The sequence below is a fragment of the Pseudomassariella vexata genome (assembly GCF_002105095.1).
Source record: "Pseudomassariella vexata strain CBS 129021 chromosome Unknown BCR38scaffold_19, whole genome shotgun sequence".
In the NCBI taxonomy this organism is placed as follows: Eukaryota; Fungi; Ascomycota; class Sordariomycetes; order Amphisphaeriales; family Pseudomassariaceae; genus Pseudomassariella; species Pseudomassariella vexata.
Genome location: NW_024467974.1, coordinates 69,114 through 86,057, shown reverse-complemented (window position 1 = coordinate 86,057; position 16,944 = coordinate 69,114). Strand labels below are relative to the sequence as shown.

At 50.2% G+C, this 16,944-nt stretch overlaps 4 protein-coding genes across 4 annotated transcripts; 2 read left to right on the top strand and 2 right to left on the bottom strand.

The window, feature by feature from the left end:
• The first annotated feature begins 6,794 nt into the window (after positions 1-6,794).
• On the top strand, positions 6,795-7,526 carry BCR38DRAFT_82791 (Cerato-ulmin hydrophobin family). The gene is made up of 2 exons (XM_040865680.1): positions 6,795-7,222; positions 7,281-7,526. Exon 1 carries the CDS (start codon positions 6,895-6,897, stop codon positions 7,192-7,194), a length of 300 nt encoding a protein of 99 aa, XP_040710687.1. The 5' UTR covers positions 6,795-6,894; the 3' UTR covers positions 7,195-7,222; positions 7,281-7,526.
• Positions 7,527-10,771: 3,245 nt separating this feature from the next.
• Positions 10,772-13,037, top strand: BCR38DRAFT_354353 (fungal-specific transcription factor domain-containing protein; the record flags this gene model as incomplete). Its single annotated transcript, XM_040856875.1, has 3 exons — positions 10,772-10,827; positions 10,890-12,404; positions 12,464-13,037. 3 exons carry the CDS (start codon positions 10,772-10,774, stop codon positions 13,035-13,037), a joined length of 2,145 nt encoding a protein of 714 aa, XP_040710686.1.
• A 79-nt stretch (positions 13,038-13,116) lies between these two features.
• Positions 13,117-13,537, bottom strand: BCR38DRAFT_354227 (uncharacterized protein; the record flags this gene model as incomplete). The annotated part of the gene is made up of 2 exons (XM_040856863.1): positions 13,117-13,301; positions 13,357-13,537. 2 exons carry the CDS (start codon positions 13,535-13,537, stop codon positions 13,117-13,119), a joined length of 366 nt encoding a protein of 121 aa, XP_040710685.1.
• Positions 13,538-14,333: 796 nt separating this feature from the next.
• Positions 14,334-16,864, bottom strand: BCR38DRAFT_478203 (uncharacterized protein). Its single transcript, XM_040863098.1, has 6 exons — positions 16,343-16,864; positions 15,602-16,313; positions 15,329-15,548; positions 15,236-15,296; positions 14,914-14,956; positions 14,334-14,860 (listed from the first exon to the last, which is right to left on the bottom strand). The coding sequence occupies exons 1-6, from the start codon at positions 16,829-16,831 to the stop codon at positions 14,376-14,378; spliced, it is 2,010 nt and encodes a 669-aa protein (XP_040710684.1). The 5' UTR covers positions 16,832-16,864; the 3' UTR covers positions 14,334-14,375.
• Positions 16,865-16,944: the final 80 nt, after the last annotated feature.

Below are 16,944 nucleotides of genomic sequence, written 5' to 3'. Positions count from 1 at the left end.
GCCGAGGCAGGCGACAAATGGAAGGACGGATAGAAAATGCGACCATAGACGAAGCAAACGGTGTAAGATTACCCGCACCAAGATTCAGCATTCAAGGTGCCAAAATGTACAGCCCCCGACCTTGTCGAGAACCCCTTTATACGTGATCGTGAAAACCCGAAGATGAGAGCCATCGCGATGTGATATGCCTCAAGCCCCTTGCAACACTCTGAAATAAACCCGTTACCCCATGGTCTATTTCAATTTTGAGTCAAGGAAGAGAAAATTGTGGCCTGTTACTCACCGCAACCTCCAGCTGCCCCGGCAACACATGGAAGTTGAGGTCCATCTTTATCTGGTCAACATGCTTTGCATTCCATGACTTTGGCCCTTCTGCCCAGCCCCTTGCCTGGTATGGAGCCCTCCCGCACGACCTCGGACCGGTCCACGAGATGGTACGACAGTACTTTGGCAAGCCCCGGCGCCCACCTTGCAGTGAATGTCGGTTTTTGAATGTAATTGACATGGATGCGGTATCATCTACGATTTCAACACTACTGGAGGAAGAACTTGCCGGGCTTGGGAGGACTGGTACCCGCATTGTTGGCATTGCTGAGTTTGGTCGTATGTAGCGCCTCTCTGAATCTTTGCATAAAGAGAATCACCTTCCGAGTGCATAAGCTCCTGTTTTCATAATGCATAAGGCCTCCAGTAGTTGTAGCCTTGTTCTGTGATCTGGTTGACCCTTCTCCCCACCTTCCTACTGTTCAATGTCACAGGCTCCATAATAGCGAGTCAAGCTGACCGCAGTAGTGGCAATGTACTCGGGCGCAGATCAAGGTAAGTGCTGCGCTGTCAGACTTCAGTTGACCATCACTATGAGGAATGCTTAGGTATTTCCATGTATCGTTCCCAGTTGTGTTGCGTAGAGGGATGCAACACCAGCGGCTGTTTCCCCCTGACCTTCTCAGCTCCAAAGACTGTTCACCAGGACAGGAAGAACAAGTCGCTTGAATAAAGGCGATGCGCCGTTGGGGAAACTTGCCACAAGAAGAGTCAAGGTCTGGGGTAGCAGTTTCATGCCACGATACTGGACGTCCTCACGATATCTTAATGAAGAAGTGAATAATTAATTCTGCAAGACGGTTGTTGAGCTGGATATTGATGGTTCACTATTAAGAAGCATCGTTTCAAAGACGCTCGAAAGGAAGACACATATGAGGAAATGCACGTCTAAGGGAGCGGAAGCACCGAATGTGCTGACTTTGAAGACGGTATTCGTCGTTGGCAATACACAATCATTCAGAGCTTTATTTTGATATCAGAAGGCATCCCACACTCACTTCTTCCACTCACTATTGCCATCGCAAGTGTAATCTACAACCTTGTCCACATTTCCAGTAACAGTTGATACGCCCATTTCCCCCCACGAAATGATCAACATCCAAGTTACGTCAGGCCCACTTCCCCTCCCCCCCCCCCCCTAAGCAGCCCAATTCTCACACAGAGCAAAACTGAATGACAATTGCTTCTTCGCCAGGCGGATGGGTGCTGAACGCCTGGGCTAAGTCGTCTACGTGCGGCCGCTGTTTCACTGCTCGGCGTCGGTGCTGGGCATATTGGCCACTCTGAGTGTCGGGTCTTAGTCTTGGTCTCTAGCCCGGCATTTGGTCCCGTGGCCAGCCTACACAAGTGTGTTTGTCACAAAGCAACGGGATCACTCACCGTGCCGACCATTTTTGTGCTTATCCAGGAGCTGGTGCCCGAGACAATTCTCCTCAGTGCCGGATGAGGCTTTCTTTACGAGTGACGGCGGTTATGCTGAGTCTGCCTATCCCACCGCGCCATTGTCAGTGCCCCGACATCGTTATCGTCTACGGCATGAATAAGTCAGCGCTCATTACCCGCATGATCTCCACCGCCGGTTTCTTAGCCGTCCGCACATGCCGCACATGATCCCCAATATTATCGATCCTAAGGATAGAAGGCGTGCCCTCCCGCTTGGGGAAAAGGGGGAGCACGCCGCGGTTAGGTTCGGCTTCACGTAGGGGTATTATGGTAACGAGAATGACGCAAGTGGGAGTCGAGGAGTTGGGCCGCCTGAATTCAGTGCGATAAGAAGGGATGGCGAGTGGAGAAGGCGGGCTTGGATGTATGGTGGTGATGAGGCGATTATGGATGAGTGCGTGAGAATTACGAGTCGGATTAAGGATCTTATGAGGGGCGCGGAAAATATTTCCCCATTGGAAATTAAGAAGGTGCTGTTGCAGCATCCGCAAGTCGTGGATACTAGGGTGGTGGATCTGCCGGACAAGCGATATGGTGTGGTTGTGAAAAGATTCAAGGGTTAAGCTTGTTGTTGAATTGCAAATTACCATCGTTACTCACGAGAAAGGTGCGCCGTGGAGCTTCTTAGACTATGTTTTTGCTTCGTTATTGGGGATAACATTTTACAGATGCCTCCGCACCACATAGAAACATCGTTTCATTCGAATAGGTGTGTTCTGTTCCTTGGATTATATGACATGTATTTAGGTTCAGGGGCTGCCCGAGTACGCATATGGGTATGCAGCTTATTGAGTCCTGGGTTATTAATACTGCCTCTCAATTTAGAGTCACCATGTGGCCGCAACAGCGCCTGAAACAGGCGTGAACTTTGTGGAATACAATGCAAGCCATATTTTCATCCTATATTCCACTATACATGATTCCAAAATCCCGGTGTGTTCCTGTAGATTTAGGATTCTGTTGGCCTTGTGCTATGTCACATAGGGGTTTCGTGTACCCCGACACGTAGTATAGCCGATTATAGAATATGCAGCATTTGGAAAAAAGAATTCAGAATATCCACAAAGATTTAAGTTATCTTCCACACTCCATAGCCATGAGCAGCGACCGGCAAGAAATTTTACATCAGTCAGCATAGTTTGGTCAGTCAGGGGTACCAGTCACTAATGAAAATCTGCCCTAGTATATGTATCTGACTTCGTGCTATCTCTAACAAGGGTATCCATGCTCTAAGCAGACGGCGACAACGGCTAAAATCAACTTCAATAGATCTCAAGATTTTGGTGTTTAAATTGGCACAACTAGTTCACAACCGAAAATAAACTACTGCGTTCTTCCATATGTTGACGGCCCAATCACATTTCCCCATGTCTAATATATTGGTAGTTGCATTTCGTATTCCTCTCCTTACAACCTTGTAACCACCCATACAGGGCTAGGCTATAGTTTGAAGTGAGCCGGGAGTTATGTTTCGCTTGGGAGCCTCGAAATCGTATTGTTATTCATCCCACCTTTTCCAACAAATCGGCAAGCGTCGCCTAATTGGCCGCAGCCAAGGCCCTAGAGCCTGACATGGGATGGCAACGACCGAATCACAATATACTCAATCATCCGATCTTCCACAATCTAGCTTACCTGAAGTCTCTGTCGCGCTGATGTCGATCGCCGGCTGAATTCCTCCTCGTGGCCACGCTGACGCCGTGCTGATTCTATTTCTCTTCGTCCAAGTTGCAGGTGGACTGCATTTGTAAGGGTTTGGCCGCGCACTTTCACACTAGGCTGGACAATCTCATCAGTAGTTGCGTTAAAGTTATTGATTCCTGAACTACAATGGTAAAGTACCATCCTGGTTGAGGCCGCGATGCTTTGTTGCTGATCTCTTCCACCTTGATAGTAAACGATGAAATTTGAGATATGCTTGGAGGCATCACATATTCTATCCACAGTTATCAGTGGTTATAATAAGAGAATCTTGACCACCTTGCGTAAGCTCTTCCCGTTGAGGCGGGATTTAGGATGTGATATACAGGAGAGGCAAGACTCAGATTGAGATCTCTGGACTGACTAGCAGCGTGTCCGCGTGAAAATGGTGCAAACCGATTTTACCATGCTGGAAGAGACCGCCAAGTGTTTATCGTGAGCGCTCATGTTGGTATTGAAAAGGCCAATAAGCAACTGCCATAAAACCTCGTATGCAATGGCGAAGATAATGAGGTTTGCAATCCTCGAGGCAGAGCTATTGCAGGGCCATAGCAGCTACAGAGCCTATACGGCTCCCGAAGAGAAGAAAAACCAATGAGGCCGCCTGAAGCTAGTCTGAGGACACAAATGTGCAAACGAAGCCACGATGCAAACGTCTGCGATGTCATATTTCGCCTCCAGCCCGGCTGAAGTACTGGGTCTGGCTATCTTTGGACCCTGCGTGCAGTAGGAGGGCTGCAATGGGCTGCAATCCAAACGCCGCAGGCCTCGTGAAGTGCAATTAGGCTTGACATAGCCACACCGCCACAATCTGCTATGAAAGAAACAGGCAACGCGAAAGTTTGCCGAACAAAGTAGAATGTGGATATCGAAGAAGCTTGACATACGGTACCTGAATGCCGTCAGTGACATCAGCCCTCAAATCTGGCTCCGCTTGTAAGAGTATTCCCCGAGTTGATCACTGCTTACGTCGTCATACTACCCTGTGTGGCAGTGCGACATGCATGTCGGCGGTTGTGGTTTAGCGGCACTTCTTCCAGCTATCCCTCTATCAAATCTGGATGTGCCATCATCATAGGTAGCAGTGTCACTTCGCCGGGCCATTCGCTTGCGCGCCGTTGGGAACCAGAACGGCAAAACGCCCGAGACTGGGATTTATTTAGCTATTTCTTGTCTTCCACGCACATGCCTGACCGGTAATACGAGTAGACGAGGCGAGGCTTGATGAACCCGACGTACACATATGATGGGCTGAACCCAGGCGATGATGCTGGCAGAGAACACCGGTACGGCATCGCGGTACGCCACCAACCCCCAAAACTATCACACGGTGAGCTCGGCGCTCCTGCAGAAACAAAACACTCTGGGGCGGGTCACTTCCCGCTCCTGGCGGTTAGCTATCGGAACTGGTTGCTGGGAGCCAACGTCGCATTCTTCATATAAGGCCAGATGCAACGGGTAATCGTCTGCTCGCTACTATACCGGTGTGTCGGTCTGCAGGTGCCAGTCATGTCTCAAGGTAAACCATGTTTCCAACGAAGCCAGCTCGAACTTGGGTAAAAAACTCCAATTTCCCCTCACAGCATAAAATTCGAGTTTTCTAGGTTGGGATGACGCCGGTATAATATACATCCCTGCAACCTCTATACCCCCCATGCAGACTGTGCGGCTATCGCTTCCAGGGATTCGTGAAACTTGCATCCCGGCCGACGTGACAGAAGCGACGACATCAAGCCACATGTTGTGCATCGTTTCTCTTCAACGGTCGCCATGTGCAAAAGCTTTTGCTAGCGCCAAGTTAGGCAGAACGTAATGGCAACTAGAGATATCTTCATCATTCGTCAGTCACTGTCCATTGCCACGCTTGGATGGCCAATGAACCGTAATTATCAAATTTTCCCAATGCAAAGTCGGTCGTCAAACGCACCCTCCGGCCTAGCCCATTCTCGGAAATTTCCTGATGATCTCTCGCAGTTCCTTGATTTTCCGTCATGACCGGTTCCTGGCATCGCACTTTTGACGCACCCCTGGATTTCGATTCGTTGAACGCATTTGGACAGCGATCAACAGCAAGACATGGGCGTATTTTCGCTTACGGACAGTGAGATTACAGGAAGGGGAATACTTGCCGGTTCCTTCGGCACGAAGTAAGGCCTAGAATCGGCACTGGTGAACGGCCAAGTGGGCTGCATAAACTGGGGAAACGGGTCTCATCATATCATTGTCCCTGAAAATGGTCATCGACATGTCGTTGTGGTCTTCCTTGGCTTGTGGCGGGTAACATGCCGTGACGAAAAGTCTGGCTCGACATTCACAGGCGAATGATAAATATATCCAGTCTCTTCCAATGACGATGCCGGTCTGCTCATGCGCTAGTATGCGCTTGCAGATGTTTGCTTCTCGGCTGCCTCGCCCAGCATTGACAATATGCCTGCATGCGCGCACCCAGACTTACAGATGGTCTCGAGACGACGAAGCCACCATAACGGCATCCGGCAGCCGGTATATCGTGGTGTTTCTATTTTAAACACGAGAAAGCATACACAAAGTGTCATTTTTTCCATGTCGATCCTGAAAATCTTTCGGGGCCTCCCATGCAGGTTGATGCATATTTTATCGGACGAAGCTGTTCTGCTAGCTCTCCCATCTGTTCTCCCTGAAGATCCGCATCCTTTGCCGTTGTGGGGGACATCAAAGCTCTCCGCGCTATGACATCCCTGATCGATACCCAGATCTAATGTCGTTGCGATGTCGTCGGTGAACCAAACTTCTAGACCCGCTTGGTCTAGGTTTCCAAGATTTCCTTCTCCCCTGATCTCTAAGACTCCAATGATGCTTAGCACACAAGGCATCAAGTTCATCTCTTTTCTCCCCCTTCCCCTGCAAGCCTCAGCCGCTTTGCGACCTTGGTGTGGCAAGGGTCCTCCGCTATGCCTTGTGCTTTTGCGCTGGCAAAGGGCAATTCGCTAGCACGAGTAGAACTCGGCAATTTTCCTCCTGGGAACAGTTTTCATCTCATTCGACGAGCCCTGACCCGTCGTCAGACGCGTACACGGGGTTTACTTCCTATTCCAACGGTTTGCTGATCGGGATCGACAAGGCAATGCGCTTTTCTACTGCTGGCCCTAGGGCTATGACCGTTACTTCCATCTCATTGTCACGGTGAACAAATCTGGGGTTTGTAGCTCTCAAGCTAGCTCCCAGGTAGCTGGCCACCTTCGTCATCGTCTCAGGACGTACGCAGAGCCTCTGACGAAGCGCGATGCAACATCCCGAGACGACTCATCTATAAAGGCCAGTTGTAACTCACCCTCATAGTCCCCATTCTTGCTTATTATTAGCCACCACCTCATCCAAACTCTCAGCACAAACAACCTTCACTTAATACATCCACTCCTACGCTTCCCAATCAATCAATCCCTCAAAATGCAGTTCTCCATCATCGCCGCCGCTCTCTTCTCCACCGCCGCTCTCGCAGCCCCGGCCCCCGAGGTTGCTCCTCGCCAGTACACCCCCTGCTCTGGCTTGTACGGCACCTCGCAGTGCTGCGCGACTGACGTACTGGGTATCGCCGACCTCGACTGCGCCAACCCTCCCACCGTCCCCACCGACGCTACCGACTTCAGCACCATCTGCGCGGATATTGGCCAGCGTGCTCGCTGCTGCGTCCTACCCATCCTGGGTCAGGATGTCCTCTGCCAGACTCCCGCCGGTGTCGTCGATTAGGAAGCCATTTTTCTCCCTGTATTATCAGGTTGGTTTCCAATCCCCTGCTCATTGCCTCCCACGTATTTGCTAACCAGGTCCCTCAGGCCAATTCCAAGGCTTCAATTCGATGCTTTTGATTTTATAATATTTCTGGGCGTGTGTATGACGGGATGTCAGCTCCACGCCTACCTAGGTGAGAAGGCACTACGGTAGAAGGCGGGTCCTTTTGGGAGTCAGAAGGGAGGACGGAGCGGGTGTGTTTAGACAACATGTGTATATGATTTTACTGCTGAGGTTAGTCCTAGCCTGTGTCTTATATTAGAACTTCAAATCAACAAGAAATTTCTGCGGCTTTCTGGGAATCCTCGACCTGTCTGCCACGTATTTGGCAACACAAGCATATCTCTTCCCTGAGTAGACCGTATTGACGATTTCTAAACTGGTCGAGCTTTTCTACTTCGGAGGTTATCAGATCATCAAAATCCGCCTATCACGATAATGTGGAGTCTAGAGTCTGAACAAGAGAAGACTTGAAGCTGGTGTTGAGTCTGGTGTGGACCGGCCCTCGGATAGTTAGGATCCACCCTACTTAGCTTCGGCTAGGTCGTGGTACAGAGGCAGAGTAGGACACGAGTTCCCCATCTTCACGCATCATCATCCTCATCTTCATATCATCATCTCCTTCTTGTCTATATCTTCACCTTCGCTTTTCAGTCAGTTATTTAGTTATTTTAGTTATTCAGCTTATCTTTACGTTCGAGATCCTATTATCACGATACGAGTATCAGAGGCACATCGGACCAACTCGCGCACCAGACGTATAAGAGCTTCGCTTTTATAACCAGTACCACGATCTTCGTCTGATAAGACCAACAGATGGGATCTGTTGGTACTGGAGCCGTCTGTTCAGTGTGTTAGGTGGTAGGTATATCCTACTGACCGCCTGGCCCCGTTTCAATACGTACCAAAATTGGGCGCGTCGTAGATGCTAGCCGAGTTAGAGCGTCCGATTCGAACAAGATCCGAGACTCCTACACCCCTCCTCGAACGCTTACATACGAAGTATCGTATCAAACCCGACAACGAGTATAATATGGATGAGACAGGTGTCCAAGAGGGGAAATCTGGGCATGGTACGGTTATTGGGACGTCTAATTCACGCCGGGTACGCGTATCAAAGTCGGACGCTTCGTCGTGGTGCTCCTGGTTAGAGTACATTTCGCATACCCAACGGGGTACACCTGTCTGCGTATTTTCCGGCAAGAGAGTCCAAGCACAGTGGTTCCCAGACCAAAATATCCCTGAGTGGGAATACACCGCGACGAGTAAGGGCTGGAGTAATAAAGTTATCGCAAGTAGGTGGTTAGATCAGTTTTTTCTCCCCGAGACGAAGCCTAGGGGTACCGAATGGCGACTCCTTATCCTCGACGGCCACCAGACACATATTCATGCCGAATTTATGTGGAAAGCCTACTCGAATAGAGTCACCGTGCTGTGTTTACCCTCACACTGCAGTGACGATCTCCAGCCGTGCGATGTCGGGCCGTTCTCACCTTTGAAAACCTACTACCGCCAAGAGCTCAGGGCTTACGTTTCCTACAAGGCTACAGCCCCAATTTACAAGCAACGTATGCTAGAAGCATATCTATGTGCCTCGGAGAGAACCTTTACTACGGAAAATATTAAATCTGGCTGGCGGAAGACTGGTATATGGCCCCTAGGCTCCGAAGGACTAGTCGACGTATCTTGCGATCCTCCGGAGCCTCATACACCAGATCCTCCGCCTCATATATCACCACCTTTAGTTGCTTTTACTCCTCAGAAAGTGCAGAAACTATCTAGCCAACTACAGTCGATAGAGAAAGCCGAGGGCGGGGTATCTCGTAAGATTCGTACCCTAGTAGGCAAGGCGGGCAAGGCCCTTACACTCCAGGCCGCCGAGAATGCCAAATTACGTATCGAAAACGAGCAACTATATAAAGAACTCGATAAATACGCTCCAGATATACGCCAGCCCGTCGAGCCAGACCCGAATAAAGTATTCGTTAACTTATCAGCGATCCGAACAGCCCAGGACAAGCGAAATAAGCGAATACGGCCTATTTTATCGGATAAGCAGTTAGAAATTGATACTTTTCTCGAAGGAAGGGTCCCTCCTAAAAAGAGGGCTCGAAAGAATATATCTAAGTCTTCAGACACTTAAATTAAGTATGTTCTGTATAACATAGTCCACAAGCGAACGGGTCACGCCAACTAGCAAAACATGGAATTCAACACGATTTCGCAACCACAACGCCGTAAATCAATTAAAACTACTCAGAATACTCTTGCCCAGATGATTCTATCTCTACCTGACAGGTTCGCGCATTATGCCCGGTCTTCCCGCATACGCCACAGCGCCGTTGCCGTGGCTGGCCACGATTTGATCCAGCGCTATTTCCACGCATTTCCTGCTGTACTTGCTGCGCAACGTCCTTTTGACCTTGAAGATCTTGTACGTCTTGTGAATTAAGTGATCCTCCAAGCCGTACTCGTGTTTTTTTGGCCCTGCGCCGCTTGCTAATTAGAGCATTTGCCTCTCGAAGTTCGGCGACCTCAGCTTGGAGTAAAGCCATCTTATGCATAATACTCCGCGCTCCTTTCGAAAACTGATCGATAGCATCGTAAATTGACGTCGGGGAGCTATTTTGATGCCTGGAAATTCGAGATTTAATAAATTCGGATTGCGAAGTAGCCTCGGTTGGGTTTTTTGGCGTCCGAGAAGCCCAAGGAAGGGTTTCCCGCGTAGGGGGCCGGGAGGACGTTGGAGTCTGTAATTTCACATCCAGCTTCTCAATAACAATATCTGGGCTTAAAGGCACAAGCCCAGCCCCTTGAAAGCCTGCACGAATATTGCTTTCGGTCAGGCTCTTCTTGAACGCGTCGCAAAATGCCGGAAGAAAGTCCTCCTTTGTGATATGCGAGTCGCGTAGCAGTCGGTTTGCCATATCTTCAACAGCACTTAGCCGGGGAGGAAATGCTTGTGAATCTAGCTCAATTATCCTTTGAATAATCGTATTTCCTTCTAGTTTCGTTAAATTCCGACCGTTAGCTTCGATATTGCGACGTGATTGACGTTTTTGAAGACGCGCCTGGAGAGTAGTATTCGAGACTTTGTAGATTGTTGCACCACGTCGGATACTAAGTGTTGAGTCATTTCTGATAGCCTGAGTTGCAAGGAGTAATTGAGATTCTTTTTGAGCAGAATCCATCGAGAATTAGTTGCGTGGTAAAGTTAGGAAGTTGAGTTCTATTTTTTGCTATGGCGTGGCCCGTTCGGTTGGGTGACCCGTTCGCTTGTGGACTACGTTATAAATAATATGGACGAAGTATTTAGGTTGATTCAGTTAGACCCTGCAAAATGGGGGTGCATGCAAAAAGGTGGTCAATGCGGTTAGGTCTTGCGTATCTAAAGTCAGCAAACCACTTTTGCTTCCGCACTTCCATGTAATTTCCTTGCAAACACTAACTGACCTCGAACCATTTCCATCTCGGTGTCACCACTCCGTCTCCTCCGTCTCCTCCGTGTCGTGCGACGGTCGCCCTCGGCTCCACCATGGACGCGGCTCAGCCGACTTACATCCGAACTCGGGTACAGACCGCGTGTGACAGGTGCGTCTTCCGGTTTCCGTCGGGATACACAACGTAACACAATTAACAACCCAAATCTGAAGCTGCAAGGCGCGCAAGGTCAAATGCGACGGGAAACGGCCGTGCGGTTATTGCACTCGCCGCCAACGGCCCGAAACATGTCATTATTCGCCCCAGCAACGGCGTCGTGCCGCTACCGCCGCAGCTGCACGATCGCCGCCTCAGCAGCTTCCGAACTCCCAGCATACGCCCCTGACTTCGGCACAACCGCACGGAACGGCGCTCACGCCGGCCGCGTCCGTGTCGTCGTCACGGACGCCAGACGGACACCAGCAGGACTCAATACAAGTTGCAAATCGGATACCCGGCGACCCTGATGACGAGACTGAAGTCCCTCGCGAGGCAAGGCTCCTCTGTGATGCCCAAGGCAAGTTGATATTCATCGGCGACTGTGCACCCCTGTCTTTCTTCCAAAGTGTTAGACAGCTAGTCGTCAGCCGCGTCGATCAAGACGCTTTCGCGCCACAGAGTAGTCGGTACTCGGTGCTGGAAAATGCACCGTCCGCATATCATGGCTCGTCAGGGGACAGTCCACCCACCGTGTCTGTGGAGACTATTGAGCGTACCGTTTCAGTATATCTGTCGACCACGGCTGGGCTCGTTGATCTGTTTGACAACAGTCGATTGGTGGATGACATTACACTCTGGGCAAGTCATGGTGATAGCTTGGATGATGCATCGAGCGCAGTGAATTACCTTGTCCTGGCTATTGGCTATCAGAAGGACAGTGAGGAAATGGCGCAGGCGTACTTCGAGTACGCAAGGGATCGAGCGTTCGCCAATCTCGACGGCAATCTCAGCATGAGCACAGTGCAAGCTTTTGTGCTTGTGACGCTGTATATGCTTGGCGCATGTCAGATCAACGGCGCTTTCATATTCTTTGGACTTTCCGTACGCTCTGCATTTTCAATTGGTCTTCACAGAACCGAAGTCAACTCCCGGTTTGGACATGACGTACATCGACATCGAGATCGACTGTGGCGGAGCCTGAGGTCAGTGGATTTGTTCCTTAGCACATCTATGGGCCGGCCTCCGTCGACGTCGGATATCGACTGTACTGTTCCTTACCGGACGGTGGATGCTGATGGCCATGAGTCATTCGACCTTCTCAGTGCTTCGGTACAGATCTTTCTTATTATTGAAGGGATAGTCGTCGAAGTGTACTCCAGGAGGAAAATCTCGTTGGCCATGACGGAAGGCATTTCTCGTCAATTGAGGGATTGGTCAGGGCGGTGGCTCGAACAGCTCAAACATGTTTTGGCTACGAATGGCGGCGAGCAGAGCACCGCGCAGTTACACGGCGTGTGCCAGGTGCTTTCTACCTATTACTATGCTGTTATGCTTGTCTCACGGCCATTTCTCATGTACGAGGTATGTAGACGTCTCTCCGACGGACCTCCATCGTCTAGTAGGTCGGACGTCTATTGTGGAAAGTCCAGGCTGGCGGATGCTTGCATCGATGCCGCAAGTCTCATGGTGGACCTCGTGTCGGATCTAATTGAGCGAGACGTCCTCGCAGGGAAGAAACCCTTGATAGTGTAAGACTACACCCTTTCATTACTTCTGGTATGTCTCCTAAAACTTACACTGCTGCCAGATCTTGGCTATTCGCATCATCGATGGCTTTAGGGGTTGGGCTCCTTGGCGGCTTCGGCCGCATACTTGAACGCTACACTCGAAAGTCCATCGAGGCTCTTGAGCACTTCGCCAAGTCAGACGCCCACGCCATGCAATACAGTCTCATCGCCAAAAGTCTTCTGGCAAGTGCTCTGAGCTATCTCGAGAAGAAGGAGATAATTGAAAGACTCCAGCGGACTGAAAGCAGTAGCCAGCTCTTCGGTCTCACGCCGCTAGAGACACCACGGCCTAGTATAGATCTCACTAGAAAAGAGGGCAGCTGGGTTATTGAAACCCCATCGATGATTCCAGGCCGAAGAGACTCCTGGTCGAGGCATGACAACTTCTTTGGGCGTGGATCCCATTTCGCTGACTCGCCTGGTCGATTCGGAGATCTGGACCCGGCATTTTTATCGCTATCTGGTTCTTTGCCTCGCACACCTGACCTGTCATTCTTGAACAACGCGCTTGAGAACGACCAGAGCTCGGGTGCGTTGAATCTCTTCCCACTCTTGGAGACGAGCGGTCATATTGATCTGGCTCATTATTTGTAGCGCCATGCAACCACATTTAAACTACAGCGGTTGTGACCCATACAGCGCATCAATTCCCTATTCCCCGCATAATGAAATCCTACGAATTCCCTTCCAAGCCCACAACAGTGGTTACCGCATGGCTGAACTTGCGAATCCCCGTCCGGATAATCTTCAACTGAGACTTGCAGTTCGGATCTGGGCACGCGATCAAAGCATCGGTGCTCATCCAGTCGTGGGCATGCGTCATTCTCTGTTTCGCCGCAAGGAGAGGCAGCACCGCCGCTTGTGACAGTCAGCGCGAATGGAATTTTTCGGAACTGTACAGTTGCACACCTACAGAGACTATATATGCTCACCCCCTGGTCCGGCGGCAGATACATCATCTCACCCTGCAGGGTGAAATGGTCTCCTGGCTTAGCACCACAGAGAATTCTCCCGCCCTCTGGGCAGACGACCTCAACTCGGAGGTCGTAAAGCTCGAACTCGTCGGCTGGTGAGCTGTTGGTGAGATTCGACATTCTGGTGCTTGAATTTCTTCGGGGACGGATACATCCGACAGCCCCGAAACCTCGAGTAGTGAGATGGCGAACAAGATCTAGTCTAGCCGGGTTGATGAACCTGCGCCATGCGCACTGAGTCATTGTTCGTGCTTTCGAGACTCCGAGCAAGGGTAATGGCCGGAAGATGACGCTAAAAAATGGCGGATCTCGGATGTACTAAGCGGTGTGGCCATATCCGCCCCGAACATTAACATCCAAACGGATCTTGGACTTGATGGCGATCTTCAGCTTACGCACTAGACAAGCGAACAATATGTTGAACGACACCGTAGATTCAGAGTGACAGGCAGGTGTGATACTCTTTGCGGTAGCAAAACCTTGTTATTCTATCTCAGATGCATTTTTCATGATGTCTGCTACTTGCTACCCAGGTGCTTGCTATTGAATGCAATGGATGAGTGAATCTGAAGTCTTCTGCCTGGCCTGGCGCTTTTCATAGCACTCAAGTTAAGAGCAGTTTAGGTACCCAGTGGAAACAAAAAAGTGCGATACAAGATTGGGTGGTTGATATTGGGGTATTTTTATTGTTGCTCACGTATTTTTGCCCTGATCACTAGAAGGACGAAATGCAAAACTTCAAGCCCGTGAACCCAACATCAACACAGTCTAATGTATTATTCTGAATGTAACACTGAACCTCCAGAGATGACCGCGGCCGCCTGATAAAAGAAAGAAACCGAACTCGGATAAGATTGCACAGTTCCAATTTTCCAACATCTGGGAAGAACCGCAACTCATTCCCTCGACAACAAGTCGTTGATACGCAAGAATTGATCCAGATCATCCGACTTTCAAGCTAGGTCCCTCTAGTGCATCCCATGAGACCAGCTGGAGACATAACCAGAGTCGTGCCCGAAGGCGGAAAATATGTCTTCGCCAGAGACGTATCCACCATGCCTGGGCTGGTGTCCTCTCCGGTTGTTTCCTCTGCGGGCCGCGGCGAAGTTTGGAACCTCAGCCGGCGTGGAACGGCGTATCGGCTTATGTAGTCTGCAGATTCCTCGTTGATCGCATCCTGCGGAGCCACTGTTACCTTCTCGTTGCGCTGGGTATTGGGGTCATTGGGCAGAGCAGCCACTGCGGGACGCATCGACGCCTCGAACCGTTCTTGGAATTTGAGCAATGACTTCTCTACCAAGCCCACGGTAAACTGCCTGGTCTCCCAAGGGAAATAATAACCAACGCTTGGGTCCAGGAGCTCCCTGAAGATTTTAGGCTGCTCGACCTTTTGGAAACCATGTGATTGTTCGTAATGGGTATACTGGCCAAAATAATCGGGGTCTATCGTGTTATTTGGAGTTCTTTCCCAGAGCAGTGGAACATTCAAAACTTACAGGGCGATATTGTTTGGTCGGATGCCATGTCAGGGAAGCAATTCTGAATATTTTCATCCATTTATCGTGCTCGTTTTTCCTTTGAATAGTCCCGTATCATGTAACTGTTCGAGTTTTTCTGGGACCTCATTCAAAGAACCTCCCTCTTGTACATTGCCGGTGTGGGGGTTGCATTGATGCTCCTGCGGCTCTCCTGGGGCGCAAAAGCGCTCGTGACAGTGAAGGCACACCATAGTTGGTTGATGACATCTCGCTAGATGTTCCCTGTTTTGTTTAGTCTAGGGACTAGAATGACGGATGTTGGATCGATACAGGCACTTACTTTAGACGGGGAATGGTCCAGGAGCCCGTTGAGCAAGTTCTCTTTGCCTTTTCCAACGGCCCTGCATATACCAAGGGGTAGCGCTTGACGTACGGGCAAGCGAATTTGGGTTCTCCAGTTCTTGGTTTTTTGTCGGACTTGCGTTTCTTGCGTTCAGGGGCTTCTTCATCGTTCTCATCATCACAATGATCTCCATTGACCGCCTCTTTCCCATTCCTCACTTTCCTCGACTTTCGGGATGTAGGAGATGGTTGGCTCGAGCCTGCAGTGTGCTGAGGCGTTGCCTCGCCGTTATCATTGCCTGCAGTCTGTCCTTCCAATCTGCAGTAGAAATAACGGGGTTGTCACTATCAAGGCTAGCTGTACTGGAGACTTCTGGATCTGTCTGTTCGGCTAGCAGCGAAGGCTCGGGTTGAGGGTACTGCTCTTGGACTATATCCTCCCTCTTTATTGTTGCCTCTTTTTGCTGTCGCATAGGCCTTGGGGCCATCAAGCCATGCTCATTGAGGTGCTCCAGAAGGCAGGAATCAGGTTTGATACGCCGAACGCTTGTGGCATTGGTCAGAATGTGTTCCCGTATATGTTCCATGCGCATCGTGAAGTTGACTCCAAGGTCGGGTGGGTCGAAATTCCAGCATCTACGGTCTCGGTGAGGTGCCGTTGCGTCGAAGTCGGTGCTATCACAGAACCAACAGCAAGCCTTAGCTGGCAACATGTCCTTGAGATGAGCTTCGACGATGTGGTCTGTCCATGGTTCTGTCTGATCAATGGGAAAGCTTTTGTTGCAGATGCCCCAGCAGGCGAGCTCACAGGGGAGAAAAGGTGCGACATCGGTGATTGAAGAGCCCATTGTGTGGCTGGTGGGACGTGTATACCTCGGCAATGACTTGATTGAAGTAACAGAGGTGACTGACGATGAAGTTCGGGCGTTTGGTGGGTACCATGGATGGCTGCCAACAACTCCACTATCATAGTATGATGACTCTGACTTTTCCACAACATCGACATGGGCAACTACTGATTGGGTCTGTTGGGTTGACGTGGGTGATCCAGGCGGAATTGAAGTCCAGAGGCTGGGCTGAGAGGTGCTAGTCTGCGATGACGTACCAACATCCAATGCCTGCTCGGAGCGATTGACGTTGACCAAATTGGGTGATTCAGAAGAGTAAAGAGAACATGGACTGTCTTCGGTGACAGCTGACAAGGGGACTTTACTATTCTCTTTAGTCCCTTGCAATTTGAGCGGCCATGTTTCTCCCTTTCCCTCAGAGTTTTGGCTTGTATCCCAGTCGGATTTCTTGTACAATAACCTGAAATGCACGTGGTAGTGGAGGGTATCGGGATGAGAGAGTTTCTGGCTTTCAGCATATCAGTGTTGCCAGGTCGATGCTTTCGGGTGAGCCCGTTGATCCGCGCTAATATCAAGTCTTCTTCATCCTGAAGGAACCTGGAGATACTGGAGGTCTTTTTTAATCTGCTAAGATCGAGCCGAGCCCTAGGGGTTTCCATACCGACTTTGAGGAGGCTTTTATGCGAAGTGTCTTTTGCGGCAGCTCCGGTTGCATGGCCGGAGCCGTTGTGTCCATGAAGTGACATGCCTCTGGATCGACTCACTCGATCGGCTGCTTGAATGAATATTCAAAGGGCTCTAGCCTTCGTCGCAGCTTACTCGGGTCAAAAGGTACAAGGAGATAGAGTTGGGGTTGAGA